The sequence below is a fragment of the Caretta caretta genome, chromosome 9 (assembly GCF_965140235.1).
Source record: "Caretta caretta isolate rCarCar2 chromosome 9, rCarCar1.hap1, whole genome shotgun sequence".
Lineage (NCBI taxonomy): Eukaryota > Metazoa > Chordata > Testudines > Cheloniidae > Caretta > Caretta caretta.
Window position 1 is genome coordinate 48425668 of NC_134214.1, and position 20095 is coordinate 48445762.

At 43.6% G+C, this 20095-nt stretch overlaps 1 protein-coding gene across 4 annotated transcripts in view; it reads left to right on the forward strand.

Moving 5' to 3' along the window:
• Positions 1-20095, forward strand: part of STAG1 (STAG1 cohesin complex component) — a 378319-nt gene that overhangs the window by 76083 nt on the left and 282141 nt on the right. For all 4 annotated transcript variants that reach the window (XM_048863147.2, XM_048863151.2, XM_048863150.2 and 1 more), the window contains 2 exons: positions 5365-5467; positions 15341-15508. In XM_048863147.2, coding sequence (XP_048719104.1) covers positions 5365-5467; positions 15341-15508 — 271 coding nt within the window. The remainder of the gene's footprint in view (positions 1-5364; positions 5468-15340; positions 15509-20095) is intronic.

Consider the following 20095-nt stretch of genomic DNA (forward strand, 5'->3'; position numbering starts at 1 on the left):
AGTGTCTCAGGCATTCGAGGAAGGGCACACCCTCCTTTAGTGCTTTTCCAGGTGACTTGGTCTGATGATAGCAAGTACCGCATTTACCCCTGGCAAAACTTTAACAACCTCAGCAACATTAGCAAATGTCCATTATTGATGTAGATGCACTAGTTAAGGGTGTGGTGTGTGTTCACAGCAAAAATGTGAGGTTATCACTAAGGTTTGGCTTGCAGTGTAAAGTGTTGTGTAGTATGTTTTTTTATCTGTTTGAGGCAGAAGGGAGTTTCTTGATGATTTGTGTAGTCTGTTGTTCTCAGTAGAAACCTGCTGTGTGAGGAGTCTGATACAGTTAAGAGCTGTCCAGTAACCTGGCATTTCCTTATGACCATTAACTTGTCACCAAAGGTTTGCTCTTACCCAACCTTAACTGGCTTAAAATTAAGTTTGTTTATGCTAATGTGGCACTTCTAATAGAGGAGGTGTAGGAGGCTATTGGAGGCACATGGAAAAGTGGAGAAGGGATGGCTCTCCTCACTTTTCCTTACGGTGTGAGGAAAATGACTGGAGCACAGATGTTTATGATAGTGGTGAAAGCAGAGTCAAGTGAGGAGGGTAGGAATGGGTTGAGGAGGGCAGGAATGGGTACAGAAATATCTCTGTGTGTCAGTTGTCACATCATTATTGCAGGGCTAATGAGGTAGGTAATGTTCACCTGAGAAAAGACTTTTCCCTGTGAATCTGCAGGACCTGTTGCGGGATGGAGGAGATGAACGCCACCCAGTTCCCCTATTTATCCCATCCCAATTTTATGGAAAGATGTGAGTAAGGGCGAGGTTATAGAAGATTCCCCACTTCTTGTTTGACTTATGAGATGGCAGGTTAAGGCACTTTGTGCATTCTTCTCTCGTGGCCTAAATCTTACTCCAGCTCAACAATGCCTATACCATTGTGGGAGAACCTGTCCTATGTAGCATCTGCTCTGCCAAGCCATTCAAGGCTCTTCAGAGTAGAGGAGCCTCTCTTGAAGCCACAGAGCTTTGAAAGAACCTAGGGAACCTCCAGCACTGGAGCTCATAGCTCCTGTATCCTGGGAATCCTGGCTGCTGCTTCCCATGAGTGGGCCTGGGTTCACAGCATACAGGAGCTAGGGACCTCAGTGCTGGGGGCTCTCCTGCTCTTGTGGAAGGTCTGTGGCTTTGACAGAGACTCCCAGGCTCTGAGGTGCTATGTATGTTACATATGACAGGCTGCCCTTGCCAAGGAGTGGAGGCTGTTCTTTATGTCATGTCCCCACTACATCAGATGGAAGGGAGGCTGTGAGGAGCACATCTTCCCACCTGACCATGTGCACCATTGGAGTCCTCCTTGAGCCCTCACTGCTGCCCCCTTTGCAGGAGGACTCACCTGCCTCATTAGACTGACAGTGTCATGTGGTGAACTTCTTCTGATGAGGATCCCTGCAAACCAAAAGTATCTTGCTATCCAAGAAAGGTGATTGAGGAGTGGGTCTATCAGACAGATTAAGAGAGTGCTTTGCTTCCTATAAAGAGTAGAGGGGGGAAGATTGTAAATTATTCAGTTGTTCCTTCCACACCCACCATACTAATGTGATGGTCTCTATCTTGTCTGACACATCAGGGATTGAACAGAGACTCTCCAGATCTTCAGCAAAGAGCCAAGCATTTGGTTTAGGGCTGTAGCAGACTTACACCTCCTGTTGATTGTGTAGAAAGGGGACATGTAACACTTACTGACTAGTGGAGTTACGCTTATGCTTTATATGTCCAAGAATGTGACCATGCACCCTAGGGCTAGGAGTGCTATATGATTTGTTGAGGCTAGGGGAAATCTTCGGAGATTAGGAGATCTGGAGGCATGCTGTGGCAAAGGTAAGGGGAAACTACTGGGGACCTTCCTTCCTTCCTCCCACAGTCTCCTGGACCCCATCTCCTAATAGTTTTCTGTCCAGTTTTGTGAGCACCGGGCTGGTCATCTTCTCTGAGGCCATCCTGGCTTTAGTCCTGTTGGAAACAATATTAGATGGTAGGCATCTTTACAAAGGGCAGCCTCACTTCCACATGCAAATGGTGGTTCCCTTAGGCGGTGTATGGCTTCAGTCACATTTGGTCACAGCCAATGGTGGCTGCTTTGAATAAGTCAGTTAGCTACATAATAACCATTACCAGTATTATAGACGTAAAGAAAAGGAGTACTAGTGGCACCTTAGAGACTAACCAATTTATCTGAGCATAAGCTTTCGTGAACTACAGCTCACTTCAGCTTATGCTCAGATAAATTGGTTAGTCTCTAAGGTGCCACTAGTACTCCTTTTCTTTTTGTGAATACAGACTAACACGCTGCTACTCTGAAACCTGTTGTTATAGACATAATCATCAATTCCACTTTTGCTGTACTGCTGCAAACTGGTTTGACCCCACTCAATTAAGTAAAGTAGTTAATTGTTTATCATTTTTTCTTTGCATGGTTTTTCTTTTTCTGAGAATAAAGAATTCTTTCTGCGTGTATTTTCATGACAACAAAAGTGTTCCAAAAAAAAAAGTGACACCCTTTCAGAAAATCACTTTTTTCAGATTTTTAAATACTCTGATATTTGACAACTACAAAATCTTGGAACTCAAATACACTTTAGAAAATTCAGACATATTCAGATTTATAATATCCATTACTTTTCTCTAAAAAATATTTAGGTGAGAACAGAATTACAAAAGTCTCAAGGGGAGATTCTGACACAACCGTAACTATGATGTTCATATAGTTAAATGTTTGTTCTATTTTATTAGTGATGTTCCCACCCAAATTTACGGAACATTTTTGATAAAATCACATTGGAGGATCTGTGGACCTGGCTCTGAAGGAAGATGGTGCCAGATCCACAGAACTGATCCACACTTGTTTGTGTTTAAGACTATATAATCTTAACTAAATTGGCCTGATTTTCCCTTCACACCTAATTTATACCAGTGGAACTCCGTTGACTTCAGAGGAGTTACCCATGATTTTCATTAATGTGAGATAAAAATGAGATCCTGATAATTCTGAAAGGTGGATCTGGTGCTCTGCCACAAGTGGTCTTTGACCCATAGAGATATTGTTGAATTAGTTTATTGGTAATACAAGTGAAAGTTAAAATAAATTCATTCATGTCATCTTGAGAAATAATCTCATTTATGAGATCTTCAGGGGCAGAACCCAGTACCCCAGAGGATGAGTGATTGGTCTGGTTCTTCAAGTAGCAATCCTCTGGTTGAAGAGCCATTGTAGGACCAGTGGACCTGACTTCCAGAAGAAAGGACATTTTTGGGTAACAATTTTACTATTTAAAGTGTGGTCCTGCTCTAAAAAGTGACACTGTGGGCTTCCACACTTAGGGCTGGTCTCCACTACATAGCTAGGTTGACATAAGGCAGTTTATGTCGACCTAATTATGTCAGTGTCTACACTACAGCCTTCTTCCAGCTGATGTACATTCCCTATGTGGCAGGACACCTCCTTCATCTCTCCGGACTTAGCACTTCCTCCTCTGGTGATGGTGGGCCTGGGGTAATCAGCCTCATTTAGGGCAGAGTTTGCCTTCCCTCTTCTGTGCTCCTTTGGTTGTATTTTCAGGGTCGGCCTATGGGGTGATCCTCCACCAAACAAAAAGGAAACCGCCTCATAAACACAAAAACCCCAGGGGTATATCTTTCGCCTCCTCCTTGCCAGTGCAGGGTGTCGTCCTGTTGATTGCTCTGGGGTGTCAGTCTTTCCTCTAGCAGGCGCTAAGGTTTGTCTGTTTCCCCTATAGGAAGGAGCACAGGCTCTCACCCTGGCGTAGGTTATTTTCCTGCTGCCACTAGCCTGACCGGAGCTTGTCTCTCTCTCTTCCCCCTTTCTCTCACCAGAGGAGGGGTTTTAAAAGATCTCAGGCAGCCCTTAATTGGATTCAGGTGTCTCTAATTGACCTAAGGTAGCCCCTTCTCAGCTAGTAGGGAAGAGGGCGTTTAACATTCTAGGGCTAACATATCTGCCTTCCAGCACCCTCTTGCAGCCTGTCCGGCCTGACTTTGTCATACCTACTACATTGACATAATAACTCCACCTCCACAAGAGGTGTTAGGCTCATGTTGGTGTAGCTAGGGTGACCCAGGGTCTGTGCAGACACTGCGTCGGCTGTTGGCTGTCTTGTCAATTTCATGGAAGGAGCCCAGCTGCTTCCTGGAGAGCTGGGCAGCTGGACCCTGCTCCCAGCTGAGAGCCTAAGTGAGAAGCCCTGGCAGCTTTGGAGCTGCTGGGAGTCAGGGTGAGAAGCTTCAGACCCCGCTGGGAGCTGGGCAGGGAGTAGAGCCAAGAAACAGAGGCAACTGAACCTCAGTCTATGGGGATGAGAAAGCTCCGGGCGGCTTCCTCCATTCTTCCTGGGGATCGGGGTGTGTGTGTGGGGGGGGGCAGCCCACTGAGAGCCTGTGGGGCAGCTGGACTCCCGGCAGGGAGTTGCCAGTGGAGTGGAGAGACTGGGCTCTCAGTACCCCACGCTGCCCTTCTTAGGTCAGTGGAAGCACTCCTCAATGAGGATGCGCATCACCGACCTAAGGAGAGGGTAGTGTGGACATGCAGTAATTACTGTGGTTGCTGTATGTTGACCTACTGTAGGTTGACTTCTACTTCTAGTGTAGACATACCCTTAGTGTCTCAATGACTTACAGATCAGATTTGCTCATTGTACAAGTGAAATGGTTTTCCTAAGTCCCAGAGTCACAAACTCAACCTGGGATGAGAAAATCACTCTGACTGTCTCTCTGATTTGTGCATCATCACCAGCAATAAAGATTCTTCAGGATAAATCCTGCCCTTATTTGCACTGTGCAATCCCATTGTCTTTGAGTGCAGTTGAGGTTAGAATTTGGTCTTTAGTTGGAATTTACATAACCACTTTAATGAAGTGAGAGCTAGAATAGAATCCAGCTTGCTTACCTGATATCTGTATTGGCTCTCAGGGCTAACGAGTAAATAGTAGTAAAATCTTATTTTGGTCATGAGAAGAAGCTGATACTACTGAGTACACATGTGAATGGATCTGTTAAGAAGGTGCTGTTTAACGTAGTCAATTTTCAAAGTAGAATTTCACTTTAAAAGAGCCAGTTATTTAAATGAGTCTTCAGGTCTGAGAGGATACAGTGTAATTTCTAACTTCATAAAACTTACATAGTTTAGCATTCCTCCATACATAGCAGTGTTTGATGAATTTGCAGAGTGAATGCTGCACAAGGCTTTTAAAGGATAATTTGTTTTATTCTGTACTATACCTAAATATTTAATCAGTGTCAATTATAAATTAATAACTTGTTTCAAATAATTTTAATTTAACTAGTATTTTTTCCCTAGGGATTCAACAAATGAAACTACTGCACATTCAGATGCTGGCAGTGAGCTTGAAGAAACAGAAGTCAAAGGAAAGAGAAAAAGGGGCCGTCCTGGCAGGCCTCCAGTATGTGGTGTTTAGTTTTGTGTTGTTGTGCATCAATTTAAACTTGACTGCAGATTGTTCTCCCATCCTGTCCTCTTAGTGATCACATTGTAGGTTTGCAATGAACAATTGTCAAACTATATGAAGATTTATAGTGCATAATACATGTCAGACTGATTTGAAAATATTGTTTGCTGAAATAGAAGTATAGCATCTAATTTAAAAGATAAGCTGGTAATAGCCATTAATACTTTTTCCTTTACATACATACATATTAAAATTTTACATTTTGTTATTTGTCCTATAATATTCTTCCCAGGCATGAGAGTAGTTTTATTAACCATAACTTCTTTCTACTATTAAAATTTGTAATGGATACTTCACTTAAATGTTGTGAAACGATACTTGAGTCATCTTTAAGTGGCTTTTAATTTCTTGTGAACTGGAAAGTAGGCTCACACTTTTAATATAATGTTTAGTTGTTCCCTAGGGAGATCTGTTCATGTAGGTTAAAAGATTAAGATAAATGAACATATTTTGTGTCCTGAATCCAGATAAGGAGCTTTGTTCTTTAGTATAATATAGTTATCGCTAGATTTGGTATCTGCTGTATAGGTATTTACTAACAGAAGGTTCTTCTTCAGGGGCCTTTGTACATTACCACATCATGAATGGGAATGTACCTAGGCAATTCAAAAACTTACAGTAACTAGTAAGTAACCCTTTTTATGTTTATAAGATATTTATTCATAAGAGAAGTAACTTCCTCAGCAGGCATATATAACTGTGGAGGCTGTGTTTTATCAAGCTGTTCACTCTAGGTAGATTCAGTCATCACAAGTATTAATATTAATGTTTGATTGTATAATCAGAATTACACAGTATGTAATAAGATTTTTTGTAAGAGTTTTACATAATTTTTTGTGAGCTTTTAATAATTTTGTCTATTTGCCAATTTGTTTCTTCCTCATGACTGTTCTGGTGTCAGCTCAGCTAGAGTACATTAATGGAATATATGTTATAAGCGATCATGTAAGTATATAGAACATATCTGGTGTTTTAGAATATCTGGTTCTAAAAGGTTGATTATAAAGATTTGAAAATCCACCCAAGTACATGTACAGTAGGAAAATTACATTGTTTTCCTGTAGAATTTTAATCCTTAATTATCTATTGGTATGTTAGGTTTGTAGTTAACAGCTCTATCCACTGAAGGACTTCCAGCTTACCAGATCCGTTTTGCAAATGTTTCAGAATCTGTTGGAAGCATAGGACTGGAATGGACCTCCTGAGTCATTGAGTTCAGTCCCTTGCTATCACAAGCAACCCTGTCATAAACTCCTGTTCATAAATTTATCAAGATCCATCTTAAAACCAGTTAGGTTGTATGCTACCACTATGCCTATTGAAGGATGTTCCAGAACCTCACTTCTCTCATGGGTACAGGGAACTTCTCACACTGGTCTGGTCATGAATGCTGAGTACCTGTCTTGCATCCAGAAACCACTTCAATTATTTTTTGTCTTAAGCTTTCCAGCTGATCTTGCTGTCACATTTGTATTGTTTCCTTGTGAGTCCTCAGCTGAGTGTCCATGTGCTAGAAAGCAGCAGTTTCCTCTCAGTGCTCTTTCTGAGAGCATCTTTTGTAGGTTTTTTATTTTTTCTCTCCTTCCCATAATTCCTAAAATATATATATATATATATGGAACTCTTTAGAAGGGATTCTAAGAGCAGCCTGGGGGAAAATCCTTGATCCAGTGGCATTTCCTTCTTGTGGTCAGCACAGCAGAGGCTCAGCTGCACTTCAAAAGACTGCTCTCTATAGCAGTTTTCCTACTCACTGAAGTCTGGAAGTATGGCCTCTTCGTAGTGGCCCAGGAGAGCTTTTTTTTTAAACACACACAGGCAGCCTCCTACCTCAGTGGGGTGTGGAAAATTTCTCAGATGGCCAATCTCAGAAGGAGAAAATGCTTTAAATGTACTGGTGAGACAACACCCCGTTTTCAGTGGTGATCCTTTGGACCAGCACCTGCAAGCCAAGAGACTTTCTACTCTTTATCTCTCCAAACTCCTGTGTTTTTTCCCTCTGATTGCCACCTAAGGGCAAGTTCCATTGATCCTCCATGGCCTGTCTCTTCAGTTTGAGATGGAAATACTTGAATGGCTTGTTCTTTTGAGAGGCTGAACAAGAACTCTCCTGTCCAAGGGCACCATCCAAATCAGATGCAGAAGGTTCCCTTCATTGTCCCTTCCCAAAACCACTGCCTGCAGATCTTCCTTGTATTTGTCAGAGAGCTCATCTGTTTCAGTGGCCTCTTCCTACCCAAACCAAAAGACCCAAGCTGCTGCTGCTTCTCCTCCTCATCTGAGAAGTATACCACAAAGAAGGTCAACATCAAAAAGCAATAAGCCCGATTCATTTTTCTGTGTTTATCACAACAACTAAGTCAATTGTTTTATAAATCGACAGTCCAGCCTACTGTAATACTATCTGTTCTACTGGTCGCCTCTCAGAAAGGATATTTAAGAATTAGAGAAGGTTCAGAAAAAAAAATGTGATTTATTAGAGGCATGGAAAAACTCTTACATGAAGAGAGATTGAAGAGATAGGGATTGTTTACCTTAGAAAAAGGCAAGTAACAGGGGACATGAAAAAAGAATAAAGGTAGATTGGGAGTATTTCTTCTTCCCTGTCTCATGACACAAGAACAAGGGGACAGTGAATGAAACTGAAAGGAGGACATTCAGAACTAAGAAAAGGAAATACTTTTTCACACAACACCTAATTAGACTGTGGAACTCCTTGCTACAGGATTCCATTAAGGCAAAGCATCTTGCAAGTTTCAAAGAAGGATTGATCATTTACATAAATAGCAAAAATATCCACAGTTGTTATGGTTAATGCTTAAAGAAAGTTTTGAAAAGGATATGAAACAACGTACTTCGGGGTTCAACCACACTCCATTTGGGGTTAGGGTGAGACCTTCATGGGTGACAGATTATCTCACATCTGCCTAATGCAAAGTTTCATAGATTCCAAGGCCAGAAGGGACAATTATGATCATCTGATCTAATCTCTTGTATAAAACAGGCCATAGAACTTCCCCAAAATAATTCATAGCTTATCTTTTTAGAAAAACATCCAGTCTTGATTTAAAAATTGTGTTGTTACAATGGTTAATTATTCTCATTGTTAAAACTTTATGCCTTATTTTCAGTCTGAATGTCCAGCAAATGCATTTACACATTTCTCTGCTAGAATGAAGAGCTCATTATTAGATATTTGTTTGCCATGTAGATACTTGTAATCAAGTCATCCTTTAATCTTCTCTTTGTTACGCTAAATAGCTTGAGCGCCTTAAGTCTATTGTAATTCTTTAATCATTCTCGTGGCTCTTCTCTGAACCATCTTCAGTTTATCAACGTCTTTCCTGAATTGTGGGCACCAGAGCTGGAAACGGTATTCCAGCAGTGGTTGCACCAGTGCCAAATAGAGAGGTAAAATAACCTTCCTACTTGAGATTCATATGTTTAAGCACCTTCCTCTGAAAAAGCTGGTGCTGGCCACTGACCAAGACAGGATACCGGACTAGATGGACCACAGACCTGATCCAGTATAACAATTCCTATGTTCTTGAATTTTGGCTGCAGGGACATATTTTTTTCTTTTCCAACTAATCTGAATCAGATATAGTAATCTCCTTTGGAGGGAGATGACCTGGATGGCTGAGCTGTTACATACCAATCTGGAGATCAAATAATAATCTTTTATTCATTCAGTTCAAGAAAGACCTCCCTCAAAATGCAGTTGAAAGAAATGAAAAAGTAGTTTTTCTGATCCTTAAAGGCTTGAGAAAAAAAGTGGACCCTGTATGGTTCTGTCCAGCTAAGAGGCCCTCAACATAGTATTTTTAACAATGCATCAGTTACAACAGGATCTGTGATCTCCCCATTAATTCTCTATGCTCTTCTTGATTCAAATACAGAAGGGAATAACTAGTTGAGAACTAAAGGCAAAATCATATTAAAAACTCAAATCTTATAAAATAGCTTTTCATAAATTAATAGATTTTAAGCCCAGAGTGAACCATGACCATATAATGGGATTCCCTGAATATCACAAGCCACAGGAAAGCTTCACCCAGTGTTTACTGCATGGCTTCTCTCCCCGCTTCAGGACCTCCTCAGACACCAATTCCTGGATTGGCCCCCAAAGTCAGTAGCACAGAACAACTAGCCCCAGCTCTGCAAGGAACCCTACACGACCCTCTCCCCCGCGTGGCCGCCTCCTTACCCGACGAGGCAGTAGCAGGCACTGCTGTCTCGGGTCCCACTCCGATAGACCTCCGTGCCCACCAGGACCTCCTGTGCTGGGTGGCACGGAATATGAACCTTCGGGCAGAAGAGGAGGTAGAGGTGGAGGACCCCATGTGGACATTCGGACTGCAGAAGCTCCATCGGGGTGGCCCTGTCCCTTAGTCAGACCATCCAAGATAATGTCAGGACAGTCTGGCAGACCCCTGCGTCCATCCCCCTGACTGCAAAGCGGGTGGAGCGGAGATACTTTGTCCCCTGTTTGCTCGTGGTTGCATCCGTGAACGAAAAGGAAGGACATGGCCAGCCGGCCCCAGCGACCAAATCAAAGGACGCCAAGTGCCTTGATTTGTTTGGACGCAAAGTTTATTCTTCGGGGGGACATCAGCTCAGGATTGCTAATCAGCAGGCGCTCCTGAGTCATTACAATTTTAACTCCTGGAACTTCATGCTGAAGTTTAAGGAGTTGGTACCTCCTGAGTCCAGAGAGGAGTTTGGGACTCTGGTTGATGAAGGCAAAACAGTGGCACGGACCTCTTTGCAGGCCTCGCCGGACCCTGTGGACTCTGTCGCATGTACTTGGTCTTCAGGGATTGCGATGAGGCGTATCTCCTGGCTATAAGCCTCTGGCCTGCCCCCAGAGCTTTAGCAAACACTGCAGGACCTCCGCTTTGATGGCGAGGGCCTGTTTTCGGAAAAGACTGACTCAAGGCTACATAGCCTTAAGGATTCAAGGGCGACAATGAAGTCCCTGGGCCTGCACACACCGGCTACCCGGCGGAAACCCTTCACGCCTCAACAGCCACAACAATGCGCATATCGTCCTCAGCTGAGATAAGACTTCTTTAGGAGGTGGGGGCATAATGGCAGGAGGAAACCCTCCAACCCCCCATCAGGACAAGGCCAGGGCCCGACCCAGCCTTCGTCGGGCTCAAAACAGGCCTTCTGAAGGGATGCCCGAGGATGGTGTACCGGACCTCACTCAGGATCCTACCCCACCTTTCTTGAGGCGTTTATCCAATTTCCACCATGCTTGGTCTCAAATAACCACGGATTGCTGGGTCCTCTGCATGGTGGAAGTGGGATACTCTCTCCAATTTTCTTCCTCCCCATCCTCCTTCCCCATCCCTCTTCAGGGACCCTTCTCATGAGCAACTCCTTATTCAGGAGGTTCAGATGCTCCTTGCCATGGGGGCAATCGAGGAGGTTCAGAGGGAACTAAGGGGCAGGGGTTTTTACTCCTGATATTTCCTAATCCTCAAGACAAAGAGTGGGCTTCGGCTCATTCTGGACCTGCACAGACTCAACAAGTTCATGGTAAAGTTGAAGTTCTGCATGGTTGTCTTGGGCACAATCATACTTTTCCTGGAGAGTGGTATGCCACCCTTGACGGGAAGGATGCGTATTTCCACATAGCTATTAATCCAGCACAGAGACGCTTCCTCTGCTTTGTGGTCAACCACGAACACTATCAGTTCATGGCCCTCCCCTTCTATCTCTTTGCGACCCCTGAGTGTTCATCAAATATATGTCAGTCGTGGCGGCCTTCCTCCGTCGACGGTGGGTGCAGGTATACCCTTACCTCGATGGCTGGCTAATCCAAGGATGCACCAGGGAACAGGTGCAGTCCCACCTGTTGGTCATGGACACGTTTTTTCAGCTGGACCTCCTCCTCAATGTGGCAAAGTCGATTCTAGAACCGACCCAGAGAATAGAATTCATCGAGGCGGTTCTGGATTCCATGCAGGCACAAGCCCTCCTGCTGGATGCTCGTTTCCAGGCTATAGTGGGCCTCGTCTGGAGCCTTTAGAGCTTCCTGACCATGTCGGTAAGAAGTTGCCTGAGTCTTCTCGGCCACATGACTTCCTGCACATATGTAACCAGGCGTGCCAGACTTCGACTCCACCCGTTGCAAGCCTGGTTAGCATCATTCTATCTCCAGGTGGAGACAGACTGAACTTGGTGGTCACCATCCCGGAGTGGGTCCTGGCCTCCCTCTGCTGGTGGCTAGATTGCCGGGTGGCATGCAGAGGAGTCCCATTTCAGAGCCCGCAGCCCTCCTTGTCTCTGGTCATGGATGCGTCAGCCCTGGGATGGGGCGCCCACTCGGGGACCGTCAGACGCGGAGCCTATGGCCTCCGTCCGCGCTCTCCCTTCATATCAACTTCTGGGAGCTGATGACAGTGCGCTTTCCCTGTCAAGCTTTCCAGGAGCGGCTGCAGGGTTGTTGTGTGGTGGTCCTCACAGACAACACCATGGCCATGTTCTACATCAACAAACAAGGGGGGCCCACTCCTTCCTCCTCTGTCAGGAGGCCGTTGGACTGTGGGAATTCTTCATAGCCCGATCTTATTCACCTGGTGGCATCCTTTCTGCCTGGGGTCCAGAACATGCTGGTGGACCGCCTGAGGAGGTCCTTCTGCTCCCACGAGTGATCGCTTCAACCGGATGTCATCCACCCCATCTTCCGAAGGTGGGGGTTTCCCCAGGTCGACCTGTTTGCCTCCTGCAGCAATCAGAAATGCCTGGCTTTCTGCTCCCCGGGCTCTCTCACAGACGCCTCCTGCTCCCATGGACTGGTCGTCTATTTTACGCCTATCCCCCATTCCCCCTTGTGTACAAGGTCCTGCTCAGGGTCCTGCTCAAGCTGACTCCGGGGCTGGAGCACAGGGACAGGGCGTGAGTGATTCTGGTGGCTCCAGTGTGGCCCAGATAGCGTTGGTACACCACGCTATTGAAGCTGTCTGTGGACGCTCCAGTCCCATTGCCTCTTCTTCCTGACCTGCTTACTCAGGATCACGGTCACCTCTACCATCCTGACCTGCAGTCTCTCCACCTCACGGCATGGATGCTGCATGGCTGAACCCTTCAGAGCATCTGTGTTTGGAATCCATACAGCAAGTACTGATGGGCAGCAGGAAACCCTCCACTTGGGCCACATATATGGCTAAGTGGAAGAGGTTTTTGTGCTGGTGCACCCAATGTAGCTTGCCCCCTCTCCAGGCGACCATGCCTCTCATTTTGGACTACCTCCTGGATCTGAAGCAGCAAGCCCTGTTGGCATTCTCTGTCAGAGTTCATCTTGTGGCCATCTCGGCGTTTCACCTGGGTGCGGATGGCCACTCTGTCTTTACCAATCCCATAGTTGGCAGGTTTCTCAAGGGCCTGGACCACCTCTACCCCCAGGTTCGGCAGCTGGTCCCCACATGGGACCTTAACCTGGTCCTTTCCAGACTCATGGGGTTCCCGTTTGAGCCGCTGGCCACCTGCTCCCTCCTCTATCTCTCCTGGAAGATGGCTTTCCTTGTCACTATCACGTCAGCGCGGAGTGTCTCTGAGCTGAGAGCCCTCACCTCGGAACCCCCTTACAGTTTTCCATAAAGATAAGGTGGAGCTTCGGCCTCACCCAGCCTTTCTCCCAAAGATTATGTCGGCCTTCCATACCAGCCAGGACATTTTTCTCATGGTTTTTTTATCCAAAACCACATTCCAGTCCCTGGAAACAGTGGCTGCACTTCCTTGATATCTGTAGGGCCCTTGCCTTCTACATTAAGTGCATGAAGCTGGTTAGGAAGACGACCCAGCTCTTCGTTGCGGTGGCGGACCGGATGAAAGCCCTCCCGGTCTCCTCAGCAGATCTCTTTATGGATCACTTCCTGCATCCGCACTTGCTATGATCTGGCTCGTGTACCGACCCCAGCCCTCACCGCTCACTCCACAAGGGCTCAGGCCTCGTCTGCCAGGAGCTCTGCAGAGCAGCAACTTTGTCCTCAGTGCACACTTTTGCCTCGCACTGTGCCATTGTCCGGCACGCCAGAGGCGATGCGGTATTTGGTAGAACGGTACTGCAGTCCATGTTACTTCACTCCGACCCCACCGCCTAGGTAAGGCTTGGGGGTCACCTAATTGGAATTGATATGAGCAAGCACTCAAAGAAGAAAAAATGGTTACTCACCTTTGTAACTGTTGTTCTTCGAGATGTGTTGCTCGTATCCATTCCAAACCCGCCCCAGTTCCCTTCTGTCGGAGTAGCCGGCAAGAAGGAACTGAGGAGGCAGTGGGTCGGCTCAGGTATATATCGAGCGCCATGAAGGCGCCACTCCAGGGTGCTCCACAGCCGACCCACTGGGTGTTACTAGGGTAAAACTCCGTGCATGCGGCATGCGTACACATAATTGGAATGGATATGAGCAACACATCTTGAAGAACACCTGTTACAAAGGTGAGTAACCGTTTTTTCCGGAGCTTTGAGCAGCAGTAAGCTCAGTAGAGAACTTTCTTCACAAAATTCCCCAAAACAGTTTTACCATTCACATGGCAAGTGATAACAGAACGAGAGTGGCCTATGTACAATTATGCCATCAGAAGATTAACTCTTTATAAGGGACTAACTGTCTTGAGCAAAATGATTTACATACATGGCAAGGCTGATCTGCAAGCTGTTTGGATCAGGTAGACCACACAAAGGGGAGCTATAGGTATGAAGGAACTAAAGAAATCTTATATAAAATGACATAGATTCATAGGTAGAACTCCTTTTGACTTCAGGAGGGCCAGGATTTCCACCACCAATTTAGTGGCAAGAAGCGACCATATCATCAATTGTATTTGTCCATATAAATCCAATTATTGATTAATTTTAGTGGTGTGGAAAGAGAACAGCTAAGCCAGGGGTGGCCAACTTGCGGGTCTTCAGAAGTTAATATATGCCTTGTATAGGCACCGACTCTGGGGCTGGAGCCACAGGCGCCAACTTTCCAATGTGCTGGGGGGTGCTCAACCCCAGGCTCTGCCACAGGCCCTGTGCCCACTCCACCCCTTCCTGCACCCTCCCCTGAGGCACTGCCCTCGTTCTTCTCCCTCTCCCCCAAAGCTTCCTTCACGCAACGAAACAGCTGATCAAGAAGTGCAGGGAGGGAGGAGGAGGCGCTGATCAGTGGGACTGCTGGTTGGCGGGAGGCACTGGGAGCGAGGAGTTGGGGGGAGCTGATGGGGGGCTGCTGATGTATTACTGTGGCTCTTTGGTGATGTATATTGGTAAATTCTGGCTCCTTCTTAGGCTCAGGTTGGTCACCACTGAGCTAAGCCTTTGTTATGGGCAAATGAGCTAATAACAAGCTGTAGTTGGATGGTGATGAAGGGGAAGAACACATTTTCAGAATAACAATGTGCGGTTGGTCCCTGTGAACTTGGTAATTGTGTCCTAAGGTAAATAGGATGCAGTAATTCTGTAAATAAGATTCACTAGTTATTGTGTGAGTATATGACAGAGATGTTTTTGTTGCATTGACCATAATTTTTAAATTTCTTGTCTTTTATGCATAATTGCAAGCATGATATTGCATTGTTTTATGTATTTATTGTATTGGTTAAGACTAGTATTATGGAATATGTCCTGTTAACTCTTTGGTGCTAGGAATTTATACTTCATAACTTGACATTACACATAAAATGCCTACTAAGTACTTATCACAACAGTTGTTTATTGATATGTATAAATGGTTTACAAGACATTTCGAATTAATTCATTCAAATGTTATAACTACACCCAATTTTCATTATGCTGTTTCCTTTATCTAGTCTGCCAATAAGAAACCTCGAAAGTCTCCAGGAGATAAGAGCCGTTCTGAACCTGGAACTAGAGGAATAGGTCGTGGAAGAGCTAATGGTCACCCTCAACAGAATGGAGAAGGCGGGGACCCTGTCACTTTGTTTGAGGTGGTGAAACTGGGGAAAAGTGCGATGCAGGTAAAATAACTAATGTGGTGTTTGTTCATCTTTGTTACAGCTTGATCACTCAATATTTTCACTAAACTGTAACAAACAACTTTTGTAAACTAGTGTGTAGTAGTTGTTTTTTTGATGACCTGTATCAGACTGACGGAGTCTCTAGGTATTATGTTAAGATTTTCCCATCAGCTTGTATGTTGAAGTAAAGAAAGAAATATGGAATGTAATCAAGCTGGAGATTATATGTGGAATAACCATAGTCCTAGAAGAAGTCTTCTACTTCAGTTAATTTCTTCACTATTTTGTTATTTTAAAATGGAAAAACAAGTGAGTACGAATATTAGGGAATATATTAAAGCAGCTTTTTATGAAGGTTATCATGTATTAAGTATAGCAAGGCAGAAAAGATGTGAGATGTTTAATCACAGCAGGTAAACTTTTCAAAAGTACTGAATTGGCTTAGAGCCCAAGTCCCATTTTCAATTCTAGGGAAAAGGATTCACAGCCTTCACCTCCAGGATTACAGGCTTTGGCTAGTGGAATCATTCCACTAGAATGGGCTAGTCAATTATTTTTTGTCAAGATCCAGACTCCAGAGAAAATAATTTAAATTATAATAATATAAGTAAATAAAAAGATTTCGGGGTCCATTCAAAAGCGTCTGGATTTGGTCTGCCATCCGTTGACTACCCCTGCACTAGAGCGTTGATTTTCACTGTGGACCCCTAGGACTGCAGTAACCTTCCTGGTGCAGTGTAGGAATGAAGTATTTTGACAACTGAGTAGTAGAGGATTCAGATATTGGGAAGGAAGGTAAGGTTATGAGAGAAATGCTATGCTTGGTCTGATGCTTATATACGTATGAGCATCTCTTAGGGAGATTTAGGCTAAACCACTTAGGTGCTTTTGAAAATTTTATTCTAAATGACTTAGGCGAAGTCCTAATTTCAAAAATCACTTAATGAATTTAGGACTCTAAGTCTCATTGACTTTTAGTAGCACTTAGGCTCCTAAGTGCCTACGTCACTTTTGAAAATGAGACCATCTGAAGTCACTTAAGCCCTTTTGAAAATTTTACGCACCAGACATAAATTCATGATGGGACTGGATTGTGGATTAAAGTAGAGAATGTAGCAGTAAACCTGAAGAAAATCAGAATTCTAAAATCTTTTACATTTTGTAAATTTGGGGATGTAGGTGTTACTCCTCTTATCTAGTAGGTGAAGACAGAACAAATTTTCTCATAACAGAACTATGGAAATCTTCCTGGTGCATTTTCTTCATTTTGTTTTACTGCATCAGAGCTATCACTTTTGTTCGTTTTCAACACATTTTCAGTTTTGCTTTGGCAGGATTCAAAGGTTATTTTGGAATTTGTTTTCAGTTTTATTATGAGGTAGGAAATATGATATGATCTGTGTTGGGTGTTTATCTGAGAGCCATTGATATAAATGGAAGCCAGAGAAAAGGTACAAATGACTGCTTTGCTGGTGGAGATTTTTTTTTATTTTTTTTGTGAGTGCCTTTGTGAGTGGAACTCAGTTGTTTAAGAATAGTTGCATTGCTTCTGTTCTGAATAGGATCCATAAATATAGCAAAACATAAAGGTGGTGGGAACACAGACTCCAATGGTACAACCTCTTCTTGGCAAATTTCAAAGGAGAAATTTGTGTGTGTGTTGTGACACTTTGGGATTCAATTCAGAAGAAACTGAGATAGGGAAAGTAGCAGTTCGTTCTCTCTCTCTCTCATGAAAGACGTGTGCTGAGCTTGTTGGAAGAGGGGACTTGTTAGAGGGCAGGAGCCCTGGGCACATGAAGAAAGTAGTAGTGTGGGCGAGGTCGCTCTCATGCCTGCGGTAAAATTTTCAGAAATGCCTAAGTCCCATTTTCAATAGTAGCTTAGGCACTTAGGTGAAATTTTTACTCCGGTCAACAGTAAGAAATGACTCATTACTGACAATGGGTGTTAGTACACATAGATCTGAAATTATGCATAACACTTGTTTAGTTGCAAGTGTAGACAGAGAATAACCACGTTCACCAGTGTTTCTGAAACCACAGTTAAAAACTGGTCAGACTTGGATATATATATATGCCTTTTCTCCCCTTTCATTCCTTTTGAGGGCCTCCATGCTGACTTGTAGAGATTGTTGTATGCAGTGTTGTTGTAGCTATGGTGTTCCTGGGATATTAGAGAGACAAGGTGGATAAGGTAATATATTTTATTGGACCACTTCTGTTGGTGGGAGAGACAAGCTTTCAAGCTGACACAGACCTAAAGAAGAGCTCTATGTAAGCTTGAAAGCTTCTCTCTCACCAACAGAAATTGGTTCAATAAAAGATATTACTTCACCCACCTTGTCTCTCTTATAGAGCTCGTGACACGATCATTTGGAATGGACAGAGTTGTTGTTAGTGGCTCTTTCTGTGCAGATCTTTGCAGTGCACAACAGTAACATTATTGAACCTACCAACTTTCAGAAAACGCTACATATTCTTTTGTTGGTAAGATGGCACTCTATCTACATATACATGTGCACAGATGTTTTTTTTTTAAAAAGTGCTGGGTAATATCTCTCTTCCTATAATGGAAACTGAATCTTTTCAATCAATAACATAGTCTTTGAAATTACAAAGCAACTTTACTGCTCTTCTGCTTCATGTAGTTTTATTTTCAGGCCGTCCTCCTGTTACTGTTTACCCTCAGGAGATCTCTGTGCTCCTAGATTTTTCTGGCATTGTCTTTGCGAACTCATCAAGCTCAAGTGAACTCACTTCACATTCATTGCAGACCTTCCCTGTATCTTGATCTGTGGTAGGATTCATTTGTGTTTTTTGTTCAGGATAAGGTTCTTCTAAGGGAATTGTAATTGAAGACGTAGAGTTGTTTGTATTTCCACGATGTGCTACTCTTTGCAAATATTCCCTGCCCCTGTCTGTTGTCTTTTTTGTTAGGTGCTGCCTGTACTCATATTGACCGTTCTATGTGGAGTTCAAAGAGCCTTTTGGTATCTGTGTCATAGTAGTATTTGGCTTGTTGTCATTGCTGTTTAATTTGTTCTCTCAACCTTTCCACTGCAGCTTTGTTCAAAAGTTGTTCTGTAAGTAACAGTCTGTGTGTGGTGTGACATGAGATGCCATGCTGGCCTGCTCTCCATGCCTTCTGTTGGTGTATTTTCCCAGTCAAGTGATGCTGTCAATGGGTCTTTGTCATGCCTGTGCGCCTTTTTTAGCAACTACTTGTCAATCTTGAGAGCTGCTTCTGCTTTACCATTAGACTGGCTGTGATGCAGAAAGGATGTGATGTGTTCAAATCCTGCTTATGCTGCAAACTAAAAATTTACCTACAGGTCTACTGAGATCCATTATCTGTAGCTACAGTTTATGGGATTCTGTGCTGATTCTTCATAGCATTAAGTGGTAGAAACTGCTGTTGTGTGCATGGGATTTTTTCCTAATAAAATCAGAAATTATAATCAAGCATTCGGAGGGATACTTGATTTCCTAATAAACATAGATCCATGCCTGACTTGCTCTGCGGTCGACCAAATATTTAGTGTATCATGAGAGATTTGCTAGGAATTCATTGCAGATACTTCACTGGTGTATGAAATCTTTGACTTCACTGCTTATGTTGGGCCTACACAGGACATCTTAACCTAATGTAAACATGTTTCAACACCAACAGGCTTCAGTGAATGAAAGCTAGCATTTCAGGATTTCAGACCTTTAGATCTTTACCCTACTGCCTTTATATAGAATACCATTTTGTAGTGTCAGTATATTTGAAGTGAATATTGGCTAGACAAAGAAAATCTAAGTGGCTTAGCAGATGTCTTCCTGTCTGGTCATCCTGACATAAAGACTGTTCCAAATGCTTAAAATTGACTGTGCAGTTGGGTATGTCGGTATCTGGGTCACTTGCTTATCTGTCACACAATAGAAATCTGCTTGGTTGATGTTCCTGATGAAACTCCGCCTCCTGGTGCATGTAGAAGATTTCATAATCTTCTACATGCAAGGGCTGTCAAGCTGTCTTTTGGCATTCGTGCTGTGGACAAAAGGTATGCACAGTCAGAACATCAGGATGAACATCGAAGATGGTCTTTTGCATCGTACATTCAAGTGATATTTTTGATATTTCAAGATACTTTGGAGCTGTTAACAATAGCTTTTTGAATATTGATTCCAAAGGTTTGTTGTCTTTTTCTGCATGGATATGATCATGGCCCAGGAGATACTGGTCAATCTTGGTATATGAAAAAGTAGTGAGTAGGAATTCTCTCTGTATTTGAGCATGAGTTTGCTTTGTTGGAAAGTGTGTCCTGGAAGCAAGTGATGACTTGCTTTGACTGATCATTTTGTAATATTGCTGTACCCATTCCACATTCAGTAGCATTATATTAAATTATACCATAATATTTCAGGATCAGATAGTTAATTGCTCACTTTTGGACCTGTTTGAAAGTCTTTAGCTTATGGATTTCCCAACACCATCCTACGTCTTTTTTAGTCAGTCTTTTAAGGGGTTTACCGGTCTGTGAGAAGTATGGAAGAATTAACAAATCTCAAAAAGGACTATATTTTTTGCACATTTTTGTTG